This window comes from Podarcis pityusensis, assembly GCF_964106645.2.
Source record: "Podarcis pityusensis genome assembly, chromosome: 3".
Classification (NCBI taxonomy): domain Eukaryota; kingdom Metazoa; phylum Chordata; class Lepidosauria; order Squamata; family Lacertidae; genus Podarcis; species Podarcis pityusensis.
The window spans coordinates 55,590,040-55,606,801 of NC_138026.1; the positions used below are offsets into that span (position 1 = coordinate 55,590,040).

Below are 16,762 nucleotides of genomic sequence, written 5' to 3' on the forward strand. Positions count from 1 at the left end.
TGGTCAATTTCAGTTTCTTCAGCACCGGTGGTTGGTGCGTAAACTTGGATTACTGTGATGTTAAAAGGTCTGCCTTGGATTCGTATTGAGATCATTCTATCATTTTTGAGATTGCATCCCAGTACAGCTTTCGCCACTCTTTTGTTGACTATGAGGGCCACTCCATTTCTTTTACGGGATTCTTGCCCACAGTAATAGATATGATGGTCATCCGAACTGAATTCGCCCATTCCCGTCCATTTTAGTTCACTGATGCCCAGGATGTCAATATTTATTCTTGCCATCTCATTTTTGACCACATCCAACTTACCCAGGTTCATAGTTCTTACATTCCAGGTTCCTATGCAATATTTTTCTTTACAGCATTGGACTTTCCTTTCGCTTTCAGGCATATCCGCAACTGAGCGTCCTTTCGGCTTTGGCCCAGCCGCTTCATCAGCTCTGAAACTACTTGTACTTGTCCTCCGCTCTTCCTCAGTAGCATGTTGGACGCCTTCCGACCTGAGGGGCTCATCTTCCAGCGTCATAACTTTTATATGCCTGTTGCCTTTGTCCATGGAGTTTTCTTGGCAGGCATACTGGAGTGGCTTGCCGGTTCCTGCTCCAGGTGGATCACATTTGGTCAAAACTCTCCACTATGACCTGTCCATCTTGGGTGGCCCTGCACGGCATAGCTCATAGCTTCTCTGAGTTATTCAAACCCCTTCGCCACAGCAAGGCAGTGATCCATGAAGGGGGGATTTTAGGTTAGTTAGCCTAATTGTTGTTGTTGTCGTTTAGTTGTGTCCGACTCTTCGTGACCCCATGGACCAGAGCACGCCAGGCACTCCTACCTTCCACTGCCTCCCGCAGTTTGGTCAAACTCATGCTGGTAGCTTCGAGAACACTATCCAACCATCTCGTCCTCTGTCGTCCCCTTCTGCTTGTGCCCTCCATCTTTCCCAACATCAGGGTCTTTTCCAGGGAGTCTTCTCTTCTCATGAGGGGGCCAAAGTACTGGAGCCTCAGCTTCAGGATCTGTCCTTCCAGTGAGCACTCAGAGCTGATTTCCTTAAGAATGGAGAGGTTTGATCTTCTTGCAGTCCATGGGACTCTCAAGAGCCTCCTCCAACACCATAATTCAAAAGCATCAATTCTTCGGCGATCAGCCTTCTTTATGGTCCAGCTCTCACTTCCATACATCACTACTGGCTAATATCGGACCCAATAAGGATTTTAAAGCTAAAATCACCAAACTTACAGAATAGCATTTGCCAGCCTGGTAGTCTCATAGCCATGCAGGGGGAAATTTTTTATTTGTGCGGGAGGGGGGGGAATGAGGATCATGGCTAACCGCCCTCTCCCCATGTGCTGCAGTCCCCTTAACAATCCCTCTTCCCACACCTGTAATTAAGTAAAGATGAAAACCAGCTGCATGGTATACACCTTGTATAGTTAGCTTAAGAGGAGTTATCACAGAGGTGTACAAAATTAAGCATTGTAGACAATTTTTTCTTTCTCATAACAGAAGAACTTGCTGTTTATAATTTTATATTGTTCAGAGACAAAACTGTCTTGCAATTCTTAAACTTGATGATTAACTTGATCAGTTGATTTTCATATTTCTGGGTGGTTAGAGAACTGCAGGAGATGATTCTGACTCCAAAACAACCAAGTTATCAGTCTCATAGCAGCACTGCTCTGAGTGAAGAGATGCAGCAGCAAATATAATTCTGAGTGGAAATATAGCCAAACAAATTGTACAAATCATCTAGTCAGACTGAGTCATCACATGCAGCCAACTTATTCTTGAGGTTCAGAATAACATAATAAGAATGTTTGCACATATAAAAGAATCAACCTTAAGAAATCAGATTCTGAATGTGTGTGTGTGTGTGAGAGAGAGAGAGAGAGAGAGAGAGAGAGTGTGTAGGAGTCTTGCAAACAGAAATTAAAATTATATATCACTTCTATTCCTCCTTTTTTTTTGCCATGCATGCCAAATCAGCAAATCAAGTAATGTTTACAGTGCTTCAGTTCTATAATTTAATGAAAGTCCTTGAGAATGTCACATAAAGACTGGCATATTCTTTGGTTTCTTAATTCCATCTAGACCTTTTATATGCACATACAGTGCATTTGGAGGAGCTTTGGGATCTGTCTTAGAGGGGGAAAAGGAATAAATATTCCATAAGTGAATTTTTGCTATGAAACTCATCCAAGTGATTAATCAAAATGATATGCTGAGACTCCCTGTTTATGGCTTCATATTTCAAGGGACAGAGTTAAATATCATGAAACAGTTTAGCATCTTGGCCACCAGACACAGAAATGACAGGCAGCTGCATCTGAATTATATTGCAGATGCACATGTAAAGGTCAGAGAAACCTGGTGACATTTGGAGATACATATTTACTGGAGACTATTTCCTTTGATACAGAACTAACATGTGTCCAGATTGAAAAACCTATTTGTTGTCTTATCCCACGATATAGGGGTTTCAGAAGGTGCAGATTCATCACACACACACACACACACACACACACACACACACTCTTCTTATTTGTAGACAATATAGCATTTCTATAGATACTATGAACAGGTTGTTAGCAAAATGTATTCTTCAAATTATTGGATTTTTCCTGGAAAGTGTGTATCTGCAATAAAAGGGGAAAATCCTGTCGGTACTAACAATCCCACATGGATGCTTTGAAAAATTTGCATGTGTGAAGAGCACCCATCCCACAATAAACATCTGCCTGGAAACATCCTCCTGTGACAAGCCCTCAGTCTTCTTTGTGTACCACAAAGTCTTGGTTTAGTAGCCATATATCCATGTAAGAGAAGAACTGTACGTTGGGTATATACAGTATACAATCACAGGGATTTATGGAGTAGAAAGATGTGAATACTGTGAAGAACCCCTTAGGTGAGATGCATCTGCTATGCACAGAAACACTTTCTGGTACCTTGTCAGGTGTACCTCACTGGAGGCTGGGGAACTATTGCCAAGGATGGGCAGATTTTGACCCTACAGTGAGTGCCCTGGAGTGTGATACGTCTTCCCTGTAAGAGTTATTGGCAGATAACTAACATGGGATAAATGAGTGAAATCTGGAACAACCATGCCAATATTATTGTAAGAAAGTAAGAAGAGCCTTGCTGCATCAGGCCAATAGCCCATCTAGTCCAGCATCCTGTTCTCACAAAGGTCAACCAGATGTCAGTGGGAAGCCTGCCAGAAGGAACTGAGTTCAGCTGTGGCAGCAGAACACAGCCATTGTGACTAGTAGCCACTGGTGTCCACCAGCTTTGAGTGTGCCATTTCAAAAGATGTCTTTTTGCTGCCAAAAAAATATGACATGGTAAGAATGATTCAAAGAATACAGATGAGAGTCGCCTCATCTGCTGTCAACCACCGCTCACCTTTTTATGATCAAACCAATAGCCTGATCCCTCCCTTACCATTCATCACATATTACTGGAAGTTATTGAAGCAAAACCTTATTTAATCAGATGGAAGCACTACTGAAAACATTTTCTTATAGGGAAGATAAATCCATGGGAGAATACACACCACTTTAGGTCAATTTCCAGTTATTGGTTTGGCTATGGCAGTCATGTTTATAGGATATAAAGCCACTTTTTCAGTATACAAAGATCTATGCAACGATTATCACGCACAGAGTCAAGGGCAACTATAGCATCATCTAGATTTTCCCCTCAAGTGGAGATTGAACTGCACCTGTCAAACTATGATCACCATACGGTTGGACATCACATATTTAGCTGTGATTTGACACCTTGTAAGCAACTCCTCTGTGTATGGAAGTGAGAGCTGGACCATAAAGAAAACTGATCGCTGAAGAATTGATGCTTTTGAATTATGGTGCTGGAGGAGACTCTTGAGAGTCCCATGGACTGCAAGAAGATCAAACCTATCCATTCTTAAGGAAATCAGCCCTGAGTGCTCACTTGAAGGACAGATCCTGAAGCTGAGGCTCCAATACTTTGGCCACCTCATGAGAAGACTCCCTGGAAAAGACCCTGATGTTGGGAAAGATGGAGGGCACAAGGAGAAGGGGACAACAGAGGACGAGATGGTTGGACAGTGTTCTCGAAGCTACCAGCATGAGTTTGACCAAACTGCGGGAGGCAGTGGAAGACAGGAATGCCTGGTGTGCTCTTGTCCATGGGGTCACGAAGAGTCGGACACGACTAAACGACTAAACAACAACAAAAAGCAACTCCTCCCCCCCCACAGTCCCCCGTGATGTGATGTGGTGGGTGCTGTTGTGACACCGTGATGTCCTGGCATCGCATGTGTGAGCATTGTGCCTCCCTCCCTAAGCCGGATAGAAGCTTTCTGGCCTTTGGGAAGGAGGTGCCATACTTTAATACTCTAACTGACCAGGCACATTTAGGGGACAAGCCTAAATATGTGCCTGGCCTAGAGAACCAAGAAACACTTCCAGGCACTTCCCACTACAGTACTTCCTATATAGCATTGAGCCCATTTTCCTGCCCTTGCGCTGGGGGTCCTTTGGCCTACATAGGTACGAATAATCTATCCAATATTTGAGGCTGTTATTGACCGGCTAGCACCACCACCTTGCTTTCGGCGGCTCCAAACTGCCTTGCCTTTAGCCCCAATCCTGTAAGGCCTCGGGCCCCAGGGAGCGCCCCAAAGCAACTCATCCCGCGCCACTTTGCGCACAAAAGCGCAACAGGCAAGGCGCATTGGGGGGCAAAGGGCTTTCTTTTTCGGGTGCGTATGTTTGTGATCTGGCTCTACGTTCCCGATTCCGAGCGTAGATCGGGGAGGGTTGGCCGAGCAGGTGGCGAGAGCGAGGCACGATGCGGGGCGGCTGGTGGGGCTGGGCTCTTCTTGGGAAAACGCCCCTCCTCCCCGCGCCCTTCCTTCAGCTTCCTCCTCCCGGCCAACAAAACCGAAGACTAGCGAGCGAGAGGAAGGGTCGTGCTGGGTAATAACAATGCGCGCGCGGGGGGCGGGGGCTGCATCGGGAGCCACTTGCCGCGGCGACAGCAGCAGCAGCAGCAGCGACGGCTGCCGCCCAGGGAGCCTTGATTGACGTCGACCTGCTCGCGAAGCGGCGCATCGAGCGCCAGGCAGAGCCAAACAGCCGCCGAAGCCACCGGCTGGCTCGCGCCAGAGGAGCACAAAGAGGCGGCAGCTCCATCTTTCCCAGCGGCAGCAAATCGGCCCCTCCGAAGAGGATCGCCGCCCGCCTTCGCGCCCTGTCTGCGGCCGGACGGCGCCGGCATCTGGGCAGGAGGGCGAGGAGGAGCAGGAGACCCACATGGGCATGTCCTTGGCTCGTCTGACCGCGCTCCTCGCCACTGCTTCCCATCTCAGGGAGCTGCCGTAGCTGATGGATGCCGGAAGGTGCCGCATTGCCTTGTGTGGCTTTGCAGCCTGCTTTGCTGGTGCGGATTACTTGGCTGTTCCCTTTTCGCCCCGGATGCCTTTCTCCTGGCGGATGGCTGTTCTGTTGCGAGGCGACTGAATCCTCTCTGGTCCTGCGACTCTGTCTGTCCTCGCGGGGAGCGGGGCGGGTGGTGGGGAGGAAAGGACCTGGAGGATATTTTTACCCCCTTCCTGAGAAGACCTGGGAGCGAGCGAGAGGGCCATGCGACAGTCTTGCTGGTAGTGGATGAGATCACTGTGTACGTAGGAGGGGAACTGGGGTGGGTGGGGGGAGGGCGAATCCATCCCAAGCTCCATGGGCTAAAAGGGGTGGGGTGGGGGTGCAAAAAAGAACCTCGGGTTTTTATTTTTATTTTTTTAAAGAAGCACCCTTCAGCGGACCAGTTGCATGCCCTTAGCACCCTGTCACGCACTGACTTCTAAATCCACGAGGATCTGAGTTTCTTATTTTGCGGGAGAGAGGAAGTCCCTGGTGGAAACATTGCATTGCCACCTGATTTATTGATACAGCTCTTCTTGCTGTCTCCATTGCACCAGTACCAAGGGTGAGATCACTGGTTTGCACAGAGGAGTGAGGTGGGAATATCTGAAGACAGGGGTGGTGGGGGGAGGGGGAGGAGAGAGATATCCAGTACTGATTGCCCCCAGCTTGGGGAAAGTCACTGTACAGCAGCTGTTTGGCCTTCCTCTCTGCCATCATGTTGCTTTAACAGTACCTGCTGATCAGGGAACCTGGTGATCCAGCCAACATGACTAGTTAACCCAAAGGACAATATTGTGTGGGAGGGAGGCAGGGAGCACCATTGCCGGAGCCAGGCTATAAAGAATACCAGCTCCATCTACTTGGGCCGTGCCAAAGCCATTATTTCTGTCAATCAACAAGCAATTGCAGTGGAAGGATAGCAATTGGGGGTTCGGTTATATGCAAGGTATAGTTATACTGCAGCTTTGAGCTGTTAGTGGGTGTGGGAAGGGTGGAAATTTGAGGGCGAGGAAGAAAAGCAGCAGCTGAGTGGAGTCACTGTGAACGGGCCACCGTGAGATGGAAAGGGGAAACAGGAGCTGAGCGGGTTGTGCACACTGGACGACATCAGGGTTTTTGCTTCGGAGAGGTTCATGCTGTGAGGCAAAGGAGCACCAAACTTGTCGGTTCTGGAAAGGGAAATAAGGAACTCCCCTCTCTTTTTTTTTGGAAAGAAGAACAGACTTTGTGGCATTAGGGGCTGTCTCCCTTTTTACTTAAGAGGAGTACTGGACGGAGTGGCACAATGACTCATTTGCAGGCAGGCCTGTCCCCAAAGACGCTGGAGAAAGCCCGGCTGGAACTGAACGAAAACCCGGACACCCTGCACCAGGACATCCAGGAGGTGCGGGACATGGTCATCACCCGGCCAGACATTGGCTTTCTCCGCACGGACGACGCCTTCATTCTCCGCTTCCTTCGGGCCAGGAAGTTCCAGCATTTTGAGGCGTTTCGCTTGTTGGCCCAGTACTTTGAGTACCGCCAGCAGAACCTCGATATGTTCAAGAGCTTCAAAGCCACGGACCCAGGCATCAAGCAGGCACTCAAGGATGGCTTCCCAGGAGGACTGGCTAACCTTGATCACTACGGCAGGAAGATCCTGGTTCTGTTTGCTGCCAACTGGGACCAAAGCAGGTAAACATAAGAGTTTTGGTTGTGGGCAGCTGGGGTCAGATGAGACACTCGCCTGAATTTACCATCGTGCTGCAATCTAGAAATGTCACCTTATCATAGCAAACTGAAATCCCGTTTGGCCTCAGTGATGTAATGATGTTAATATTCCTTTCCGAGCCAGCAGAATGCTGGGCGTAAGGCATCTTGTTTTGTCCTGGGTTCTCCGTGTGGCAAATTGCAATTTTGATGATCCAGATGTCCTGTCACAGTGGGGTGGTTTGATAGGTGTCGTGTCCTTCAAATTCTTTCCAAACGCAGAGCTCAGAGACAGGGAGAACCAACATTCTTAGGTTCACATTTGCATTGGGCCATAAAATGTTGGAGAGGGGAACGATGAATGGAAACTTATTCTTTTGTCTTGGATCCTTCACTTGGAGGGCTGTTGACTAAGGCATTGTAGAGATCCTGCTCAGTAGGGGAAGAGGGATGGTCTTGATATACCACCTTTAATATCTTTCTGCGACAAGAGCTGTGATGCCTGTAAAGGAGCAAAAGTGTTGGCCGTTTGTCCTGTCACTAACATATTTATCCAATGCAGTTTTGCCTGCTTCTGTGAAATAAGCAGTCAGCTGGGACACAAACAGAGGATGACGTTCAGGAGTGCTTATTTGCATGTCAACCATAGTCTCTCAGGTCCTGGTCCTACACTATTCAACCCATAATTACTCAGAATTTGCCCCAGTTTGGAGGTAATTTTAATAGTGTTTCCCTCTGGTCATCTTCCATGTTGTAGCAGCAAAGCCTGAACTTCTGTATCAACATGGGTTGCCCAGAAGATAGAGGTATTTCCTAAGACAACATTCCACTTCTCTTGGTGTCTGCATGATGGAAATTACCCATTGTGATATATAATTTCAGATGATACCAATGAAATGTGGGAGCCAATCATAGTGGGACAGAAAATTTGAACTCTGACTTGTTATTCTACCAGCTTGGTTCAGTGGAAGTTGATGGAACTCAGCTGAGATAAGTGCTGCACACATGCTGATTAAGCACTCTGTCACAATGTTATTGAGCCCACAAGGAGCACCCTATGCACTTGATCCAACCCTCTTGCAGGTACCTTGGAAAAGCAAGGACTTTATCTAGGAGGCAAACTCCATGACTCCTGCCAGTAAATCTATTTATCCTCAAATTTATCAGATGCCTTTCCAGGCAATGAACATCAGTTGCTTAAAATGTAGTGAAATGATAATGCAAATGCAAAAGCAGAGTAGTCCTAAAAATATCTTGTAGCAGGAAATTGAATATTCATCCCCAAAGAAATGCCTTTATTCTCATAAAATCCTGCAAGGCTCCATCAAGTCTCCAGAGCATGCAAACTTCCTGGCCCAGACTGGTCCCAGTTTCCATTGTCTGGTGTGTGTGAGCACAGGCAAGGGACCAGCCTGGTTTAACCCACTGGAATCTCTGATGTGCTGGGGATGGATATGCTTTAGGGCAGTGATGGGGAATCTGTGACCCTCTAAATGTTGCTGTACTAAACTCCCATCATCCCTGACAAGTGGCCACGCTGTTTTGGGTTGATGGACACTGGAGTCAAACAACATATGTAGGGTCACAGGTTTCCCACTCCTCCTCTACAATTAAAAGGGTATTGGCTATCAGGTCTGGCAAAGGCCTTTGCCCAAGGTTTTGGAGGGCAGGAATTACTAGGCATTAACAACCTTCAGTTACATGTTCTGTGCTGCGATTGTTCACGTTTGCTCATTCTCTCATGTATATACTGAATGGATGGAGAAGGGAACAGAATTAGTGTTTGGCTCCATCTTCAACAGGAACAGTAAAACAACAAAATAGGCCTTATTATGGCATAGGTTTTCATTGACAACAGCTGTATTAATCAGATGCAGGAACTGAACTGAGACGGTAGGAGGCATGAGGTGAAGTGTAGTAGAAAATAAATCATACTAACCTAGTTCTGAATTTTCATTCAAACCCTTCCATTTATCAAACTAATACATGTAATACAAATGATTGTACATAGAGCATAGGGAACAATACATATCTTGTCAAAATGACAGCAGAAACAGAAACACAAGGAAGCCATATTTGCTTATAAGCACTTACACTTTGGGGGGGGGGGAAGGCAGTTACACCCAGGGGTTGATGTTAAACACTGCCACCATCACAAGGTGATGGGGGGGGGGTTAATTAAAAAGGTAAAGATGAGATCATCAGGATGCTGGATTCTGTAGTGTCAGTTTTGAGCTTTTCCTGCAATTGCACATAACCATGAAATAGGCACAGCCCTGGTTAAAACCTGCTGAAGCATAATTTGTAAATTAAGCCTTTCCAAAAGGAAATTCTACTCTGTCAATAGTTTATCATTTACACTGGTACAACCCCATGCTGTATCAGTGTGAAAATAACAATAGCACAATCTTATATATCTTTGCTCAGAAGGAAGCCCATTTTGTTCATGTTGGGGATTACTTTCAGGTAAGTGTGCATAAGATTGCAGCCTCAGTATGTGCATTTACTTTTAAATATGTTTTGAGAGTTGGCAACGGTAAGAGTTAATTTTGCTTATATCACACAAGTGCTACAACCACTTTACAGATGCGTAATTGTGTCTCTTTTCTTAAGGCATACAACATTTTAGAAATGGGATAAACAGTGGTTTTCTAACAGCATGCATAAATAGGGGGCATTAAGCACAGTTACATTAATCATGGATCTCAGATTATCTTTAGAAATTAGTTATACACTACTGAGTACATAAATGTGACCCATGAGACACTATAAGAAAACTAGGTTTCAGTGAAGGCAGCTGGATATAAAACAGAATTTAATTTACTGGCATGCTAATGCAAATTTTCTCTATGTTACTGAAAGGCAACTTGCTTTTTCAGCTCTTGACATCATTTGCTATTTATTTGAGAAAACTTGAAGATGGAGAAGGAAGAGGTTACTCTTACTTAAATTGGGTCTAATTTTGACTTACAGACACCCTACAGTGGCCTTTGGGAAATTACACATAACTTCATATGTGGCAACATACATACTGTTGTTGTTGTTGTTTAGTCGTTTAGTTGTGTCCGACTCTTCGTGACCCCATGGACCAGAGCACGCCAGGCACTCCTGTCTTCCACTGCCTCCCGCAGTTTGGTCAGACTCATGTTTGTAGCTTCGAGAACACTGTCCAACCATCTCGTCCTCTGTCGTCCCCTTCTCCTTGTGCCCTCCATCTTTCCCAACATCAGGGTCTTTTCCAGGGAGTCTACTGCTTACTTTTAATCACTTGATAAGTCATTGAAATGGATTGGGTAAATATTTTATAGGCACTCCCAAAGTCAGCAAGTTTGATTTAGCTCTGAAACAAACTCTGGGGCTGGAGGATCCTGAAGCATATTCTCCAAACTCAGTTTGTACACAGAAATCTGAATGCATGTTGACCCAGTCCTCCCTGCTCCACAAACAGTCCTCTCATGGATAGTTTTTGATGTGGTGGTAGTTGTAAAAGCACTACATTTCCTTCAAAGAGATTTACAGGATTGCAAATTTAAGTGTCCCTCAGAACAGAGCACTTGGGAATTTTTCAGAATTCAAACTCTAAAATGTTGGCAAATTTCAAATTTGAGAAAAACTTCGTTTCAGCTCTACTTCAAACATAACATTTAAGTCCTTAAGGTCTATTTCAGAATGGAGCATGTGTTGTGTTTCATCACTCAGGAGAATACGTTAATGTAATCTGTCACGAGCCTGTGATGGAACTTCAAGTTTACATTCATCCGCCTTACTGTGCTGTCAACATAAATAACGATAAGGATGAGGTGAAATGTTGGATATTGCAAGTCTAGGGTGAATTTATGCAAATAGTTCCTTCTGTGGGAAGACTTCAATGCAGATGTCTTTCATCATAATTTGCTTGATGCTGCCGCTTTGAAAACAAAAGCTTACAATTTGTGATTCCTACAATGAATCATGGGGCTAATGGTTCGGATGTCTTAGCCAAGTCTGGAATCAAGACCTGGTATTCTAACACCAGTTGCTGGGTTTGTCGGCTGCCATTTACACTTCCCAGGACATTCTGGACTAACATTATGTTGGGCACTTCGGAGCATTGCTAGAAATTTAAATGCCAGCTCTCAATCATCCTTGCGACTGCCCATCCATTTTCAGATATGCCTGAGGGATCCAGCAACATGAGAAGGGAGACACAGAGGGCATTTTGCTCATGCCTCTTCAAACCTAGCTTTGGCCCTGGTTTATCACTGAGCTATTTTTTTTTATAAAAAAATTGCTGCCTTAAATTGTGTCCTGTAGTGGATATTATTATTCATCAGTGGTGGTGCAAAATGAAGCGTCCTTATCTCAATGCCATGTAAGGCAAGGAGAAGGCCACTTAAGAAAACCAAGGTATCCCACAGAGATTGCATATTGACTGCTATTTTTAAGTACTTTTAATAGGTCTTTCTGGATGAACAGGTTCTTTTAATGCTCTGTTCTTTTTAAAGTTAATGGCTGCAAACCTGAAAACAGTTACGCTTCAAGAATCCAATTGACTTCCATGAGCTTTAAGCAACTCAACAGGGAGCAGGACTGCAGCCAGTATTGTTAGCTAGCTAATGAAGATTCCACAGTAGGTAAATCATGGAGAGGCATAGAAAAACATGCTGAAGGAACATAGCTCAGTGGTAGCGCATACACTTTGCATGCAAAGAATTCCAGATTCAATCCCTGGCATCTCCAAGTAGGTTGGGAAAGATTACTTCCCCAAATCCTTGAGAGCCACTGCCAGTCAGTACAGATGAGAAAGGGATGGGAAACCTCTGGATATTGTTTGCACCATCCCTGATAGTTGGCCAGCTGGCTGTGGCTGATGGGAGCAAAGTCCAATTGCATCCTGGGGGCCCTGGTTGCCAGACCCTTGAACCTAGTACAGTGGTACCTCAGGTTACATATGCTTCAGGTTACATACGCTTCAGGTTACAGACTCTGCTAACCCAGAAATATTACCTCGGGTTAAGAACTTTGCTTCAGGATGAGAACAGAAATCGTGCAGCAGCGGCGCAGTGGCAGCAGGAGGCCCCATTAGCTACAGTGGTGCTTCAGGTTAAGAACAGTTTCAGGTTAAGAATGGAACAAATTAAGTACTTAACCTGAGGTACCACTGTACTAAGCTAGGCCAATGGTCTGACTAGGTGTAAACACCTTCCTATGTGGATGAGGCTCAGTGAGCCTGAACAAAGTGCTGGGCTTTCAAACTCTCCCCTCTCTTCCCCCTCTGCCTCCTCTGAAACTGGAGTAAGGAATTATGCTAAGTTTAGTTTCATATTTAAAAATTCTTGCCTTAGTGTTATGTACCAGCCAGGAATCCTAATTTAAAATACAGTATATTCTAGCCAGTTTACAAGAAGCCAACTTCAAAGCTTGGGCTATTATTAAGCTAGGCAAAGTTGGTTGCAAGCCAAGCAAAACTAAGATCAGACTCTTTAAAAGTGAAACTATAAACTAAGAAGGGGGGTGGGAGTGTACAAACCTGACACTTGACTTGGACTCATTGAGACTCAGCCACATAGTTTCATGTTTCATACAAATACTGCAGTGTCACCCCAATCTTAAAGGTTTGTATATTTATCTGATCACATATAGTGAAACTGTGATTACCATACTTTATCATGTGCAAACGGGATACTTTGACAGCAGATTGCAAATGATATCTTTTCTTCTAGCATCGGAATATTGTTAGCTAGCTTAATGCGATCTTGTCTTTGTTGGCAGGTACACACTGGTGGATATTTTGCGCGCCATCCTTCTTTCCTTAGAAGCCATGATTGAGGATCCTGAACTTCAAGTAAATGGATTTGTTTTGATTATAGACTGGAGCAACTTCACTTTCAAACAGGCTTCTAAACTGACACCAAGTATGCTTCGATTAGCCATAGAAGGCCTTCAGGTAAAAAACTTTTTTAAAGCATTAATCGTATATCTCCTAATCTTCCCTCCTCCTCACTCCCCCCCCCCCCCAGTTGGTGTGGTTCCATGCTAAAAACAAAACAAGAAGAATATAAATTCAAACTACCCAGTAATTGAAATGTTAGGATATATATTCATTTCTCTCAATTTGTGACCTAACTGAAGAATAATGAAGTGGTTGTTTATTTTATGGCTGAGAAACTGAGTCTCATGTTTGATGGTTGCCTCAAATCAATCAGCTCTAAATTATTATTGAGGGAAGAGAAATAACAAAAACTCCCAAAGGAGGCAGAGTTGGATTCCTGATGGATGTTGTGTGTTGTCCAGCCAAAGCAAGTTCCTCTTCAATAGTGGTATTAACTTTGGGATTCCCAAATGTGGAGTATAAGTTCATTCCCTATGAACTTGTTTGGAGTCTTCCCTCTGTGTTGTGTCTGTCTCACCTTTACCTGGGGCACATACTAGTCTGGATTGCAGCAGTTGACCTCTTGCGGGTGGGGAAGAGCATCTAAATGCAGGGAGGTGGAGTCAGTGGCGGAGCTTCAAGCTCTGGCAGGGTGTGTGGAGAACAGGCGGGGGCGGGGCTGGCATGCATACTGGGGGTGTGGCATGCCACCCGCAGGGGCGTAACACATGTTCTGGGGGCGTGACACGCATTCTGGGGATGTGGCGTGCCGCCTGCAGGGGTGTGGTGCCCAGCGCGGGGGGGGGGGGGCAGCCGTGATGGCACCCCACTAGGATTGTGCTGCTGGAAGCAGTGCGCTCCCCCGCAGCCCTATTCCTCCGCCAGTGGGTGGAGTCGATGGTACTTTGGCCTCTTCCTTCTGTAACTCATGTTTTTTCACTGATATCTTTTCTAATAACACAGAATAAGTTGGTTGTGCTAGTTGCTATGTACCACATGTAAGAAAACTGAAATTAACCCCCCCTCCAACAAACCTATAATGTAACAGATGTGCTACATTAGGTTTCTGGTGTGTTGTGAGGAGAGAGACAGAACACATAACTGGATATCCATGATTGTATGAATGATTGCAGAATTAATTTTACACTAGCCACGCTTCGGCCACCTCAGGACTATGGAGATGCATTTCTGAGATTGTGAAAATCTTTCTTTCAGTATGCAAAATGTCATTCCTATGCAAGCTTCCCACCTTGTCTGTTTCTAAGCATCGCTCAGCACATGAGTTGAGTGTGTGTGTGTGTGTGTGTGTGTGTGTGTGTTGCACAGCCCTGCCAGCTGCCACCATTGCCTTGAGTAATGCACAGTGGCCCTGTTTCATGTGGTGAATAAATGCTTCACAGCATTTATTTGGGAGGTAGGAAATTTGCTACTGGGACATTGACCGCTGTGGTGAAAGTAATGTCTAGATTGGCTAAAACATATCTTCATGTCCTCAGGATAGAGTTCTGAGGTGGCCTCAGTAGTTCACAAACCACATGGAGAGTTTATTGTTTGTAGTTTCAGGCTATACAGTAAACTGGCTGTCACCACACACCCAGTTCTCTCAATTTTCTACCATGTTTAGGAGTGGGGTGATTCTTGGCCTGAGGGCAACAGAAAATGAGTTCATTAGTGTGGTTAGAGGCACCACAGCACAATGTTTTCAGAGGCCACTATGCGGTAAATGGTTGTGTGATTCAACCCTGTATCTTGAGAGTTTGCTGATACCTTAATGCTTAATGGAGGTTGCTGTGAGCTTTTTCTTAGCCATTAACTGCATACTTGATTAAAGTTATCTATAGGTTAAAGTGCTTCTCTTGCAATGTTAAATCATTGAATCATGGTACATAAGTGCTTTATGTTGTATTTAATAAATGCAAAACTATCTTCATTAAAGCAAATGTTTATCTAAGAGGGAACTGAATTTTTATATCCAAATATTGAGGTTTTTTGCCTCATTTCTTACTGCAGTCGGTTCTGCTTTTACTCGAGGAAATGCTTTCATTCCCTTACATTTCAAGCTCTGAAATGTTTTTATGACTCCTATAAAGCAAATGAGCAACCATCTCTATGAGCTTTTATGCGCTCTGATATTGCAGTCAATTTTAGCAGGGCCTGCTGGAATTTTCATCGTTCTTCTGTAGAGTTATGATCTAAGGCCACTCTCCCATGTCGATTCTACACCCAATATATATCAGGCTAATGAAATGGATTCGCATGTCCCTGGACTTGACACAAGACTGTTAGATAAATGCCAGGTTGGTTGAGGAAATGCACATTTCTTTAGGGCTGGGGCAAAAATGACTCATTTTTCACCCTCACCCCTGAGTGCAGAAAGTCACTTTCCATTTCTGGAAACTTTAGACACACTTATTTGTTCTTCTGGGCACCATTTTCCTGCTTCTGTGCAGGAATGTGCCCATTCTAGCACATTCTTCAGGTCTTCTAGCTTCTGTATAGAAGAACATAGGAGCAGGGCTGCACTCAGTAGCCCTGCCTCTAATATGATGCAAATTGAGAAGCCAGTCTGCTGGCATCCACACATAGAGAGTAGATGTCTACTGGGAAGGTGCTCCCCCAACCATACAGCTGGATGTACAAACATCTACAGATGTTCTCACTGTTTGCATAGATGCTGGGAGAGGGCCTTCCCAGAACACATGATATTAGGAGGGGGGATACTACTTGGCCTGTTCCTGCTCCTGTGTCACTGCATGAGTGAGCTAGAATGCCTGAAGAGGGGCTACTGTATTTTGCCCTGTTTGCCCACCCGGTTGTTTAATCTGATTGGTGGTGGTAAGCCATGTGACGTCACCATAGTATTCTGACATGATGATGCCACAGAAACATTGAAACAAAATCACCCGAGCCCATAAGTTTAAATGACATTGTGGGAAAATCAGAAAGGAAATAGTGTTCCAGAAACAACCAGAAGAACAAAAGGAACAGCATGAAAACAATGGAAATATTCAGTTGGAACTTAAATCTGCCTCTTATGTATGTTGTTTTCCTCTTCCATTCCACATGAGCTGTGGTTACTCTTCCCTTGAAAATGCCCACCCTTGGAGTGGATAAAGACAACCCACAGGTTTTTCAAACAAAAATTAATCTAAGGAGGTAGACTTACTTACAAAGCAATCCATTACATGTCTAGTCGGAAGAAGTTAGTCCCATTGTGTTTACTGTGGCATGCTCCCAGATAAGTGGCTATAGGATTGCAGCCTTCAGTGCCCTTCTCCTGACATCTCACATGTGGATTTGTTTTGGGTATTATACTTCCTTGAGCTATATTGGAATTTGGCTTGGGGACTGTCAGTGGTTCTACAAATCATCTCTTTGTTTATGTTTCTATTTATCAATGTTAAAGCATTCCTGTACATTGCAATATTAATTCAGCAGCACCCACCAAAACATTTTAAGGAGCCATTCAGGACTTATGATGACTGCCCTGAATGGGCTAAAGTGTTGTTTTGGGAGGCCACTTGCTGAATCTGAATGAAAACCTTCAGGTGACAGTCAGAAAAAAAGAACATTTATAAACTGGTTCCTTTCCTTTTCTTGCCATGTGACGGGCACATCAGAAACTGGTCTATCTGAGTTACAGAGCAGGTTAGAAAAGTACAGATGGGAGATAATGAAAAGGGAGCATAACCACACGGCGTACTTGCTGTCTTGATAAACAGCTACGCTATTTAATCAGTGGAATTGTATTTGCTTTGGCTTACGAGACTTTGCCGAGATCACATGGCAGCTGAGGAAGAAAAAAAACTA

General features: G+C 44.8%; 1 protein-coding gene across 1 annotated transcript in view; it reads left to right on the forward strand.

The window, feature by feature from the left end:
- Window positions 1-5,694: 5,694 nt before the first annotated feature.
- CLVS2 (clavesin 2) overlaps window positions 5,695-16,762 on the forward strand; it is a 34,470-nt gene continuing 23,402 nt past the window's right edge. The window contains exons 1-2 of the mRNA XM_080999752.1: window positions 5,695-7,086; window positions 12,853-13,027. Coding sequence (XP_080855878.1) covers window positions 6,698-7,086; window positions 12,853-13,027 — 564 coding nt within the window. The 5' untranslated portion in view covers window positions 5,695-6,697. The remainder of the gene's footprint in view (window positions 7,087-12,852; window positions 13,028-16,762) is intronic.